This window comes from Gorilla gorilla, chromosome 10 (assembly GCF_029281585.2).
Source record: "Gorilla gorilla gorilla isolate KB3781 chromosome 10, NHGRI_mGorGor1-v2.1_pri, whole genome shotgun sequence".
Lineage (NCBI taxonomy): Eukaryota > Metazoa > Chordata > Mammalia > Primates > Hominidae > Gorilla > Gorilla gorilla.
Genome location: NC_073234.2, coordinates 37220378 through 37234745, shown reverse-complemented (window position 1 = coordinate 37234745; position 14368 = coordinate 37220378). Strand labels below are relative to the sequence as shown.

The 14368-nt window shown below is 43.3% G+C and overlaps 1 protein-coding gene across 8 annotated transcripts in view; it reads left to right on the top strand.

Moving 5' to 3' along the window:
- The window catches only part of SRGAP1 (SLIT-ROBO Rho GTPase activating protein 1), a 309133-nt gene extending 294997 nt beyond the window's left edge, over positions 1-14136 (top strand). For all 8 annotated transcript variants that reach the window (XM_004053497.5, XM_019039335.4, XM_055358087.2 and 5 more), the window contains one exon: positions 8586-14136. In XM_004053497.5, coding sequence (XP_004053545.1) covers positions 8586-8963 — 378 coding nt within the window. In that variant the 3' untranslated portion in view covers positions 8964-14136. The remainder of the gene's footprint in view (positions 1-8585) is intronic.
- The last annotated feature ends 232 nt before the right edge of the window (positions 14137-14368 follow it).

Here is a 14368-nt window from a genome sequence, read left to right as displayed (position 1 = left end):
TCACGAGGTCAGGAGTTCAAGACCAGCCTGACCAATATGATGAAACCCGATCTCTACTAAAAATGCAAAAATTAGCCAAGTGTGGTGGCACGCGCCTGTAGTCCCAACTACTCAGGAGGTTGAGGCAGAAGAATCGTTTGAACCAGAGAGGTGAGGTTGCAGTGAGCCGAGATCGCGCCACTGCACTCCAGCCTGGGTGACAGAGAGAGACTCCATCTCAAAAAGAAAAGGAGAGCAGTTATCTGCAGAAGAAGGCAGGGCCTTGCTCCAAAATCCTAGAGGCCTCCACTGTGATTCACCTATGGGGGCCTGCCAAAGGCTGTAAACAGCATCCCTATCTGCCACTGACACCTCAAGCACCATTGGATCTGATGGGTCATATGGCCCAAGTGGCAGAGCAGCTTGCACAGCAGCCTGGACCTGTTGCAGAGCCTTCTCCTGTTCTGGACACCACTCAAAACTGGCAGCCTTTTGAGTCACTCGATAAATGGGCCAGAGTAACACACCCAAAAGAGGAACATGTTGCCTCCAAAATCCACATAGGCCCACTAGGCGTTGTGCCTCTTTCTTGTTTGCAGGAGGGGCCAAACGTAGCAACTTATCCTTCACCTTAGAAGGAATATCTTGATAGGCCCTACACCACTGGACCTCTAGAAATTTTACTGAGGTAGAAGGTCCCTGAATTTTAGTCAGATTTATTTCCCATCCTCTAGCACACAAATGTCTCACCAATAAGTCCAGTGTGTTTGCTACTTCTTGCTCACTTGCTCACTGGATCCAGTCAGCATAATGTCATCAATGTAATGGACCAGTGTAATATCTTGTGGAAGCGAAAAGCAATCAAGGTCTCTCCAAGTAAGATTATGACACAAAGCCAGAGAGTTGATATACCCCTGAGGTAGGACAGTAAAGGTACATTGCTGGCCTTGCCAGCTGAAAGCAAATTACTTCTGGTGGGCCTTATGGACAAGAATGGAGAAAAAGGCATTTTCCAAGTCAGTGGCTCCAATCCACATACCAGGAGATGTGTTAATTTGCTCAAGCAATGAAAACACAACGGGTACAGCAGCTGCACTTGGAGTCACCACTTGGTTAAGCTTACGATAATCCACTGTCATTCTGCAAGATCCATCTGTCTTCTGCACAGGCCAAATGGGAGTTGAATGAGGATGTGGTGGGAATCACCACCCCTGCATCTTTCAAGTCCTTGATGGTGGCATTAATCTCTACAGTCCCTCCAGGGATGCAATATTGTTTTTAATTTACTATTTTTCTAGGTAAAGCCTGCTCTAATGGCTTCCATTTGGCCTTTCCCACCATAATAGCCCCCACCCTACCAGTCCAGAGCCAATGTGGGGGTTCTGCCAGCTGCTAAGTATGTCTGTGCCAATTATGCATTCTGGCACTGGGGAAATGACCATAGGAGAAGTCTGGGGACCCCTGCCAGCTGCTAAGTATGTCTGTGCCAATTATGCATTCTGGCACTGGGGAAATGACCATAGGAGAAGTCTGGGGACCCATTAGACTCACTGTATGTCAGACCTGAGCTAAAACTCCATTAATTACCTGACCTCCACAAGCCACTACTTTAACTGGAGCACCACAACGACATTTTGGGTCCCCTGGAATCAGTGTCAGCTCAGAGCCAGTGTCCATTAGTCCCCAAAATGTCTGATCATTTCCCTTTCCCCATTACACAGTTACCCTGGTAAAAGGCTGGAGGTCCCCTTGGGGAAGGGTGGGATAAAGATTCACTGCATAAATTGTCAGTAATATAGCGGGGTCCTTCCTCAAAGGGACCCGGCCTCCTCTTCATTCAAGGGGTTCTGGGTCTGTAAACTGGGTCAAGTCTTGAAATTGATTGAGGGGCCATGATTCTCTGTTTTTATAATTCAAATTAGTCTTTTGTCCATCCAACCTAGAAGTTTTCTGCTTGTGTAAATTAAGTAGGAATGCAGTAGGCTTCCTATCAATTTCACTTTTAGGAACAATGTGATTAATTAGCCAATGCCAGAGTTCTACACGAGTCAGACTATTCTGCTTGCTGCTTTGCCTCTGCTGTGCATTACTGTAGCTATGCCCACCTTGCCTTTGATGATTGAGTGTCGCCTTGCCTTTGATGATTGAGTGTCACCACTTGGCTCCTGCTACCTTGGGATCCAGTTATCTCCATTGTATTTAAATTTTGTAGTTGAGTGACTGTGGTTCCCACCGTTAGATCTGACATACAGAGAACAGCAATTACAGGGCTCTTCAAAGATGCAAGTTCTGGCCAAGCGCGGTGGCTCATGCCTATAATCTCAGCACTTTGGGAGGCCAAGGCAGGCAGATCACGGGGTCAGGAGATCGAGACCATCCTGGCTAACACGGTGAAACCCCATCTCTACTAAAAGTCTAAAAAATTAGCTGGGAGTGGTGGTGGGTGCCTGTAGTCCCAGCTACTTGGGAGGCTGAGGCAGGAGAATGGCGTGAACCCGGGAGGCAGAGCTTGCAGTGAGCCGAGATTGCGCCACTGCACTCCAGCCTGAGCGACACAGCAAGACTCCATCTGAAAAAAAAAAAAGATGCAAGTGCTGCTCTCACAAATCTGTTTTGCAAGGCATTGGTCAAGGACTCTCCCAGCTGGGATGAGTAGGTCTAAAGTGACTAATCCACTCCACCATCCCAATCTCCCTAAGCCTTTGGATCCCTTCCTCTACATTAAACCAAGGGAGAGCAGGCATTTCCAGCTCACTCACAGTGCTCGCAGTGGGCCATCTTTCAATCCATATTTCAGTTAACCAAGCAAATAAACTATTAGAACCTTTTTTAACTCCCCGAGCTGCAACATTAAATGCAGAGCTCCTACTTAGTGGGCCCAAATCAATAAATTCAGCCTGATCTGACTCGTGTTCCATCTACCATTATCCCACACCATTAATATCCATTCCCATGCCTGTTATCCAGATTTCTATTTATATAAATTAGAAAACTCAAGCAGTTCTTTTCTAATGTGGCACACCTCTTCATGGGTCACACTCTCAACCTCACCTCCAGGGGCCCGCCAGGACATTAGTCTAGTTACAGGTCTAGAAGCAAACAGAAGTGTTGGGGGTGGCTCCTGAGGAGAGTCAGCATTATCTTGCCTGGCAGCTGCCTCATGGGAGGCCATCACCATTGCCTCAGGCAGCACGGGGTTTATCTCCTCAGACAAAGGTGGAAAGGCTGATGGCAGCGTGGGTCAGGGAGGGGATGTTGCCACTACTGGGGAGAGGGAAGCTGTTTCTTCTGGCAAAAAAGGTTCATCAGGGTTTACAAACTCAGTGTCCCCAGCTTCATCAGGGTCCTCCCACACATCCCCATTCCAAGTTGCAGGGTCCCATTCTTTTCTAATCAATGCCCTCACTTTAACAGTAGACACCTGGTGAGGCTGTGCATGTATCTTTCTTATGCAGGTCAGCGACTTGCATAAGAGCTCGTGTCTGGTTTTCCACAATTTTAGTTCTTTCTCTATGGGAGATAAGACTCACACTCAGGGCAATCTTAGCAGATTTGAGGTTCAGTATCTGCTTCTGAAGCCAGGAGATAGAATCCTTGAGTTCATCATTTTTTTTCATCACTTTGTCCACTGAACTTAGGAACAACCAACCAGCTTCACTATGTTCCTTGGTTCTCTACATAATACTCCATACAAGTGTATTACGTATGGAGTCACTAAACTCCTTGCCTCTCACGAGCGATGAATCAGGAGTGTCAAATGCACATATTTTGCATAACCCTCTAAACAATTCACACCAAGAACTATCAGTGTTCTCCATCCTATTAGAAGTAAAGTCCTTAGTATTTTTTGGTCTAATCATATAAAGCAGAAGCCCCAAAATCAATGAAAGAACTCCATCCTTAATATTCTGTCCCTCTAGAACCACTCCTGGTACCAAAACCTGTATTAGTCAGGGTTCTCTGGAGGTACAGAATTAATGGAATACATATACATATAAAGGTGAGTTTATTATTAACTCACACAATCACAAGGTCCCACAATAAGCCGTCTGCAGGCTGAGGAGCAAGGAGTCGGTCCGAGTTCCAAAACTGAAGAACTTGGAGTCTGATGTTTAAGAGCAGGAAGCATCCAGCATGGGAGAAAGATGTAGGCTGGGAGGCTAGGCCAGTCTAACCTTTTCACGTTCTTCTGTTTGCTTTATATTCGCTGGCATCTGATTAGATGGTGCCCATCCAGATTAGGGGTAGGTCTGCCTTCCCCAGCCCACTGACTCCAATGTTAATCTCCTTTGGCAACACCCTCACAGATACACCCAGGATCAATACTTTGCATCCTTCAATCAAGTTGACACTCAGTATTAGCCATCACACTAAGAGTGGTGGTGCATGTCTGCAATCCCAGGTACTTTGGAAGCTGAGGCAAGAGAGTTGCTTGAGCCCAGGAGTTGGAGGCTGCAGTGAGTTATGACTGTCCTACTGCACTCCAGCCAGGGTGACAGACCAAGACCCTGTCTCCAAATATATGTATGTTTATAGTCAGTGAGAAAAGAGGTTAATAGATTCAGGGATTACCATTTGAATAATCTAAAAGGCAGCTTCCAGCTATCACTGAAGTTTAAAAACTAAGTAGATTTCAAAAAAGAGTGAATGAGAAATGAATGAAACATGGAAAAGGATTAAAGATGGGTTATTTTTAATAAAAAGTACCCAAGGAATCCGGCCCCAATATGACAAATGTCCAAGCTATTTTGAGTGTTCTAACTAAAAAGAATTTGGGATAGCAAATTAGATTGTGAGAAGTTTAATGTGTTTTTTAAAAATTAACGCAATTTTAAGTGTACAGCAACTTCTCAGCAAAAATCAAAAAGGCTTTGACTGTTTTATTTTTTTCTGTTTAGAGTGCTATGCAAGGCCCTTTGAGGCATACTTACAACCAGCAATATTTTACTATAGCTGAATTTAATGATTTGAGAAACTTATAACATCACTGCTTATAATAAGCAGGTGAAACATAATTTGGGTTAGAGAGACAGGGATTTAGGTGCTTGGAGGTAGGAAGGCATATAAGGTCTGTTTAACCCTTTGACTTCTAGAATCAGGAAATTTTTTAAATTGTAAATTATAAAAACAGGCCAGGCACAGTGACTCATGCCTGTAATCCCAGCACTTTGGGAGGCTGAGGCGCATGGATCACTTGAGGTCAGGAGTTTGAGACCAGCCTGGCCAACATGGTGAAACCCTGTCTCTACAAAAAATAAAAAAATTAGCTGGGCATGGTGGCAGGCATCTGTAATCTGAGTTACTCGGGTGGCTGAGGCACGAGAATCGCTTGAACCCAGGAGGCGGAGGTCGCAGTGAGCCGAGATCACAGTATTGCATTGCATTCCAGCCTAGGTGACACAGCGAGACTCCGTCTTAAAAAAAAAAAAAAAAAGTAAATTATAAAAACAAAAACTCAACAGATGACTAGGCTCTGCACATGTCTCTGAGGTAAATACTTGTAAAAAAAAAAAAATCCATATGTTTAGCCACAAACGGAAATCACATATGAAAGTAATAACTTGAAAAGTGATGTCACCCTCGTAAAATGGCTTCCAGATTTGTTTTTTATCTTTCCATCTTTAGCCTTCAGATTTTCCCACGGGGACAAGTGAGCATGCCATCAAGGTGTTCATTAAAAAAATGCAGATTATTTTATTAAGCAAATTAATGGAATGCCTAATGGAGATTTTTCAAAAGACTACCACATCCATACATAATCATCGTGTCTTGGTTTATTCATTATCGGAGACTGTGATTTAATATCAGGATCTTAGATTATTCATTTAGCAAATCTTTATTGAGCATTTACTGTATGCCATGTCTCACACTAGGTTTTATGCAAACAAAATTAAACAATAGCCGCAGCCTCAAAGTGCTCACATTCAATCTAGTCGCAGAAATGAATAGGGAAATCAGTTACCATTAAACCGTGCCATGAGGGGTATGCTCCAGATGAGTGGGAGAAGCCCTGGGAATATGTCAGGAAGAGATATTTCAGTCACCAGGGCAGTGGTTCTCCACCATCTCACACAACACTCTGCCTTTTTCTTTCTTAATTGTGCTTAAAAAAAATATATATATATATATATATAAAATAAAATTGACAATCTTAACCATTTTTAAATGTATAGTTGAGAAAAGTATATTCACATTGTTGTGAAACATCTCTCCAGAATGTGTTCGTCCCGCAAAACCAAAACTCTGTACACATTAAACAGCTCCCATTTCACCCTCCTCCAGTCCCTGACAACCACCATTCTTTTTGTTTCTATGAATTGGACTCCTTTAGATACTGCATATAAGTGCAATCATACAGTATTTGTATTTTTTGTGACTGGCTCATTTCATTTAGTGTAATGTCCTCAAGGTTTACACATGCTGTAGCATGCGGTAGGACTTATTTCCCTTTAAGGGAAGTTTTTATAATTTAAATTTTTTTGTATGTATATACCACATTTTGTTTATCCATCTGTTGATGGGGCACACTCCACCTTTTTGAAACAAATTTGTTGTAACTTCCCCCCTTTTACTATCTGAAATAAATTGACTTTTTTTTTTTTTTTTTTTTTTTTTGGAGATGGAGTCTCACTCTGTCACCCAGGCTGGAGTGAAGGAGTGAAGTGGCGCCATCTCGGCTCATTGCAACCTCCATCTCCTGGGTTCAAGCAGTTCTCCTGCCTCAGCCTTGAGAGTAGCTGGGCATGTGCCACCACACCCGGCTATCTGAAATAAATTGATTGATATATCTATTTTGAAAAAATATATATAAAGCTCTAAATAGAATATAAAATAAAAATAAAGGGAAATTGATATTAAAACAATTAAATGTATTTCAGTTAATTACTGACTACACTAGAAGACAAATGAGGTAGTGATGCTTTCACCTACATGGTAGAGTTTCCATAAATGCAATAATTAAAAATGCATGTTGATATGGGAGTATTCAGTTAATTGAGTTAACTCAAATTCCATGAAAAGAGCTTCCATTAGTGATAATATTTCTCCAAAATGGTGAACAACCCTTGGTCATACTGTTCCAATCAAAACAAAAAATAACTTTCCTAAAACAATAACATTCCTAAAAAATTTAACACCATCCAAAAAATATTTTATGTTTATATATTAGAAAAAGAGGTTCTAGACTCAGGTTCTTAAGAATTTTCACCTATATAAATGTCTGGAGGACATTCAAAAGTTGAACAAGGTGCAGGAAAATTCACTACATGTAAACTCACCAAGGCAAAATACCTAATATGTCTGACCCTGCCCATCAGCTGCCAATAATGCAACCTTGTTATTGTGACATTAAAAACCACACACATACATCATATTACAAAAATGCCCCATAGGAGACAGTACCACTTTCAGTGGGATCCACTGGAAAACTGTATCAGGGGAAGACTTAAACTGAATTTCAAAGAACTTCTTGGAATTAGTCAAGTGTGTAGTAAGTGCTCAAAAATTTGTTGAATGAATGAAGCCAGATTTTTTTATTCCTATTGTATTTATTTCTTGAGAAATTATTGCAGTATCTAAATTTAAACTTTTATCATAAAAGTTGAAAAACTTGGCCCAGCACGGTGGCTCATGCCTGTAATCCCAGCACTTTGGGAGGCCAAGGCAGGCGGATCATGAGGTCAGGAGTTCGAGACCAGCCTGGCCAACATGGTGAAACCCCGCCTCTAGTAAAAATACAAAAATTAGCCGGGCATGGTGGTGGGCACCTGTAATCCCAGCTACTTGGGAGGCTGAGGCAGGAGAATTGTTTGAACCCGGGAGGCAGAGGTTGCAGTGAGCCGAGATCATGTCACTGCACTCCAGCCTGGGTGACAGAGCAAGACTGCATCTTGGGGGGGAAAAAAAGTTGAAAAACTTTTTTTCAAAAGTTTTCATAAACTTTTATCATAAGTTGAAATAGAATTCTATATTAATAAGTCAGCATGCAGATGTGGTGGCCTACACCTATAATCCCAGCACTTTAGGAGGCAGAGGCAGGAGGCTTACTTGAGCCCAGGAGTTCAAGACCAACCTGGGCAACTAGCAAGACCCCATCTCTACAAAAAATGTAAATATTAGCCAGCTGTGGTAGCACACACCTGTGGTCCCAGCTACTCAGGAGGCTACTCAGGAGGTAGCACTTAACTGTGGTCCCAGCTACTCAGGAGGTAGGAGGATCATATGAGGCCAGGAGGTCGAGGCCATAGTGAGCTGATTCACACCACTGCACTCTGCCTGGCTAACAGAGTGAGACCCTGCCTCAAAAAAAAAAAATTTTTTTTAAGTCAGCATGCAAGGCAGAGACCATTAGAAGGCTACCTTAGGGCCTTAGGAAGGCCAGTGTTTGATACATGGCTCCATGAGCCATTATATCTCAGTTTCCTGAATCAAGAATCAAAATGATGATTGTGTGAGATGGCATAATGTTTACATATTCTGCAGACTATGGAGTCAAAGATATCCATACTCTGCTGGGCCGTTTACTTTGAAATTAAGTGTCTGGGTTTCTATACATTAGTATTCATTATCAGTCTGTGCTTTCTCTCTTTCCGATTATTCTTCAATAGGATATTGAAGAAACGATGAATACAGCTTTGAATGAACTCCGAGAACTGGAGAGACAGAGCACAGCAAAGCATGCCCCTGATGTGGTGCTGGATACCCTGGAGCAAGTGAAAAACTCTCCCACCCCTGCCACTTCCACGGAATCTCTCAGCCCTTTGCACAACGTTGCCCTCAGGAGCTCCGAGCCTCAGATTCGACGTAGCACGAGCTCCTCCAGTGACACAATGAGTACTTTCAAGCCTATGGTGGCACCCAGAATGGGCGTGCAGCTGAAGCCTCCAGCCCTTAGGCCAAAACCTGCTGTTCTTCCAAAAACAAATCCTACCATAGGACCTGCCCCACCTCCCCAGGGTCCAACAGACAAGTCTTGCACAATGTAAAAACCAGCCAAGCAAGGCCATAAAGGGAGGTGACTTAAAAAAGAAAATGGATTAGTGACAAAAGTCACTGATCCATAACTTTCCTTAGTTTTGTGCTTATAACTGGAGATCTTTTGGCTTTTCTATGTTGTCGAATGTAATGTCTGAGACTAGCTAAATTAACACGGGCATTTGTATTTTGTAATTTTTTTAAATAACTGGACATATGTCATTTTAAGGACAATAGAAACACTTAGACTTACTTGAAAATCCAATGCTGCACCACTTGTAATGAAGGCAACACCGCTCTCCACATTGTACAGAGCTTCAGGTTTAATGTAGCCCAGCTGAGTCAGAAAGGTTGTGACTTGAAGGCAGAAGAACCCGAATTCCACACCTCATTGGAGTATAGCCAGTGTTGGTCTGTGGCACTTGGGCTGAAAGGTGATAATGGCATTGCGTGGTAGCTGACAATGAGCACCTTCGGTTCCATGTGGAGTGGAGTTTAGCTCATGCAAAAGACTTGCAGTTGTCTCCATGGGACGATCCCAGTGGGACTGTCAGCCCACAGCTCGAGTGAGTTGGATGCTTGCCTCTTTCCTAACAGTTATTTCCCCGGGTCCAGCTTAAAGACTCGGTGGAAGGAGGTAGAACCTCTGCTGTTACTGCTTGAACTTAACCTGGGAAAGGAGAGGAAGACACCATCTCCAAAGCTATTAATGTCACTCCTTTTGCGAGCATGATTAGGCCCCGGAGATTTCCAAGTCCCCCCCTCTACACTTACAAATGATTAGAAGGGTTTAATTTTAAAGACTTTCTGGTTACACTACTCCACGAACTCCTCCAAAGATCCGTTATTCAATAACTGCCTAGAAAATGTTTCCATCTCCTCTAAATCCCTGTGTTCTCCTCTGTGGAAATGAAGGCAGCAAGAAGCACCTGAGGCCTTGGTTCATGCAGTGTTCTCTTTTGACTAAATCACCTAGGTTCCTTTAAACATGCTACAAAGCCCAGGCATGGTGGTGCACACCTGTACTCCCAGCTACTCGGGTGGTTTACACAGGAGGATGGCTTTGGGCCTAGTAGTTCGAGTCCAGCCTGGGCAGCATAGTGTGAGACCCTGTCTCTTAAAAAAAAAAAAAAAAAAAAAAAATGCTACAAAGGCCAGATGATCCTAAATTTGAAATCCCAACTGTCCTCTCCATTTGTCTTTGAGCCAACCCTGAACTGGCCCTGGTACCTGAGTAAGAGCCATGCAGGGCCATCAGCAGAACATGACCTTGTGGTTCTCATCCAGTTGTGTACCTCACAACCATGACTTCTTTTTCTTTGTCCGTTTTCCCCTTTTTTGTTTTTGTTTTTGTATGTGGGCTCTACGTAACTCCCATAGTCAGCTGAACTCTCAATTGGAGACCCTCTTTCTCTGGCATCCTAGCACACAGGCAATTTTTTAAGCCTATATTTATGCTACATTTTCCCCCATCTTAAGAAAATTTGCTTTGATTTCCATTCTCCTACTAACAGCAGCCGATATCACCTGTAGACTTATGAGCATTTTATCTATTCTATCATTGAAGTTACTGATAAAGATTTTTGTTGTTGTTGTTGTTGTTGGGAAAAATGGATTTCCCAGAACTAATCCCTCTGGCCCACCATTAATTTCCTTCTTGGTTTCATTTCAAACTGGCAGCCAATTGCACGCCCATCTAAGAGCTACACAGTGTAGATTTTACTTCATCAGCCCATTGGTGAATGCATCGTGCAGAAAAGAATTGGGATCTGTACTAAAATCAAGATCATTACTTTGATCTCTACCTCAGTTTGCCAGTGTAGTCATTCTATTGCAGGAAGAGATTAAATTGATGAGATATTGTTACTTTCAGAGTCACACTGCTGATTGCATGCCTGTGGCCTAATTTCACAAATGAATAGTGATTTTTTTCCCATGTATTTCTAGGTATGGTAAACTTTTAAACCTCCAAATTTTCAGAGCCATACTTTTTGCCCATTTTGAAAAAGAAGCCCAGGACAGCACCTTGTCCAGCCCCTCCCCGTTTCTCCTGAGCTTTTGGGGTCCTTCAGCACCCTTGGACACCGTGGAGATCCAGCCAAGACTGAGCTTTGAATAGCACTAGCCCTTTTAAACAATCCTCACAAATTCCTTAGGAATTTAAACTTTCCAAAATAATCCCCCACTTTTTTTTTTTTTTTTTTTTTTTTTTTTGAGTTGGAGTCTTGCTCTGTCGCCCAGGCCAGAGTACAGTGGTGCAATCTCGGCTCCCTGCAACCTCCATCTCCCGGGTTCAAGCAATTCTCCTGAGTAGCTGGGATTACAGGCGCCACCACCACACCCAGCTAATTTTTGTATTTTTAGTAGAGATGGGGTGTCACCATGTTGGCCAGGCTGGTCTCAAACTCCTGACCTCAGGTGACCCACCGGCCTCAGCCTCCCAAAGTGCTGGGATTACAGATGTGAGCCACCATGCCCGGCCATTCCACCACTTCTTTAAAATAGTAAGAATTCTTAAAAACCATATTCCTTGTTTGATGGAAGAGTAAGATGTTAACAGAGGGCATCAAAGGGCCAGAGGTGTCTTTGAATTTATTTTTTTTCAATGTCTTTTCTGAGCTTCAGCCTTAGCTTTTCAGATCTTCCTCCTACCTGTTCATTTATTCAGCCTTCTATCTGGTCATCCTCCCCAGTGGCTCCTGTCTCTGATGTGTCCACCTACGGTGGAACGAGGATTGCCTTTCTGTGCTCCCCATCGGGACTTTGCTGTCTTGGCCGGCAGGAGTCGTGCTGCTGCAGAGCCTCACAGGCTGTGCCTTGTTTCAGGAAACAGCTCCTAATACTCTCCCATCACTCACTTTACCTGTCTCCATCTTATTTCCCTATACTCCCATTGTCACCTTGAGACTTTTTTTTTTTTTCAATTCCAAATGAAGGGTATGACCTCAGAGTGAGTGAGGACTCAGTAAAGACTCACCTCTCCTTACTTGGTTTATTAAATGTCTTCAGATTCCAGAGATAAGACAAGGTGGCCACTTCACAAAGAATCCAGAATCATGCTCAGTAAAGCTGATTAAAAGCCACTGCAGCTGAGAAGGTTCACAGCCCTTCTTTATAGCCACAGAGGCAGCACACAGGGGAGGTGGGAAGACACAGGGAAACGAGAGAAGAAGGAAAATGAGGCCTTGAGGTGTTCTGCCCCCAATTTCAAGGAGCTTATCAGGCTTCATGTGCAATTTGGGGAGGGGGGCATTTTGATGGTGGGTAAATAATGGCTCTACAAAGATTACCTGACTCCACTGACACAAGAATATGTATTCTCAGCTGATATAACTGTGTGTTCACATCCCATCCATAGAACTTACTGAAGGAGATTCATCAAGTCAGCCTTTTGGACTGGGTTGGGGTTTGGGGAGTGGATTTGGGGATAGAGAGAAAGGTGTACTTAGTACACATTTTCTAATGGGCGTTATGTGAACTGTTTGAACCTGCTGAGTGGCGCTTTGTAGAGCTCCATGTTCACGTTCAGTGTCAACACCATTCAACAGCTTTGCACATCTTCGTACAACATAATCTGGCTTTGGTGCCCCTTGAGCCACCTGTAGAATAATTTATAGCAGGGTCCCACAATCTACTGCAATGATCGTGAACAGTTATCAGTGGATATAGTGCTCCAAGAGTCAAATTGTATCAGTTAAGGGTTTTCTAACTTTTGCTATCCCCCCCGACCAAAAAAAGGGGGGGGGGGTTTATAATTTAAAGAAAAGGAAAAGAGGCGTGGGTCTGTAGTTGTGTCCTTAACATTTAGGAATGACATAGCCTCTGGAGTCTACAAACTGAAGAAACTTTCATCTGATCAGCCTTGGAAATCCAAAGTTAAAGAGCCTATGTGTCTCTTGAGGCGGGGTTAGAGGATTCAAATTTGGGATGATGCTCATTGATTCCTGACCATAGCAGTGAGAGGCCATTTTTTGTGCAGGAAATGTGCTTGGGACTCAGTCTTGTTTTCGATTATCCACCACAGAAACCCTGAGACACAGAGCAGCTTAGAAGTCTCTACCCAGGCGTAAATAGAGCTCCCTACTCCAGACCACCTGCCACCCACCTCCCAAGTTGAGAAGACAAGCTCCAGCTGGGCTGGAGAGTCAGGCTTGGTGCAGGGTGACTTTGGCGAAGTTTCGTCAGATCCATAAAGCAAACTGGAATTTGAGCTTTCACTTACCCTAGTATACTTTCCTAAAAAAAAAAAAAAGTCTATGTGGTATAATCGAGATGGATACCTGTGTCTTTAAATTACGTAGGGAATTTTGTATGTTTGAATAATTGTACTGGGTTCCATAATGCTTATCTTAGAAACTTTAGTAAAAGAAAATATATGAACCGTGCATTTGTGAATGCCCCCCTTAGAGCATTCATCCAAGTTCAGTGTGTAGTGTGATGGTTATTATAGATATTTAAAGTATAGTAAGTGGCTGTGTAACAGGAGAGACTGCTGTTTACCTACGTACTGAAGGGTAACTGCTGCCTGCGTAATTAAATCAGTATTGTCCTTTCCTGTCGGTTTGATCAATTGCAGTACCGGTAGCTTCCTGCTTGTGACTGTTACCTAATTGTGTCAATGTACATCTGTAGTATGTACATGTGAAAGTGCCTTTCTATTTTAGAGGAGTTTTAGCCTTGCTCTTGTACCGTTGCCCCGCTCTGTGCCCCAACCCCGCTCCTCCTCCCAATTCCTGCTGCCCACTTGAGTGTTTTGAAGCTTCCTCCCTGTCCCCCACCTTCTCCATCCCCGCCTTCCTGTGCCTCGGTGCTCAGTAATGTCCCATCTCACATCCCTGTCGGTCCTCAGACTGTCTCGTTTTCCTTGTAGACGTGATTGTGCCTTTCTCACCCCTGTGTCCTCCCATTCCACCGCATCCGTCCCCCGCTCATGTGCTGCTGACAGCGTCGCACTCGCCCGTGCTCTGTACTGCCTCTCACCATTTCATTCCCTCCTCTCTGAGGTGAAAATAAAGGGGGATGCTTTTACAGTCTGGAAAGAAAAGAAATGTTTTGTTAATCTGTTGTGACAATGCACTTTTATGTATAGTACTGTACATTTTGGCATGTACCATTACAGGCTTCAGTATACAGTCAGGTTTGTTCTTCACGGTGTATCTTTATAATAAATAAGATAGTTCTGGCTGCCTTTGTCTGCTTCCAGTTTGATGTGCATCTCTGTGGTGTCTTTGTTCCCTTCCTTTCATTCATCACTACTTTCTCCCTGACAGCTAGCTTGCATTAAATAATGTGAAACTTTTACCTTTAAAATATTTTTTTATCTCATTTTCATTTCTTGTTCATTTGGAAATAGGGTGTCCTGCACAGGGCCCTGCCCATGAAGCTGTGGTTTTTCAGTCATGGTTTGGAGGCTCAA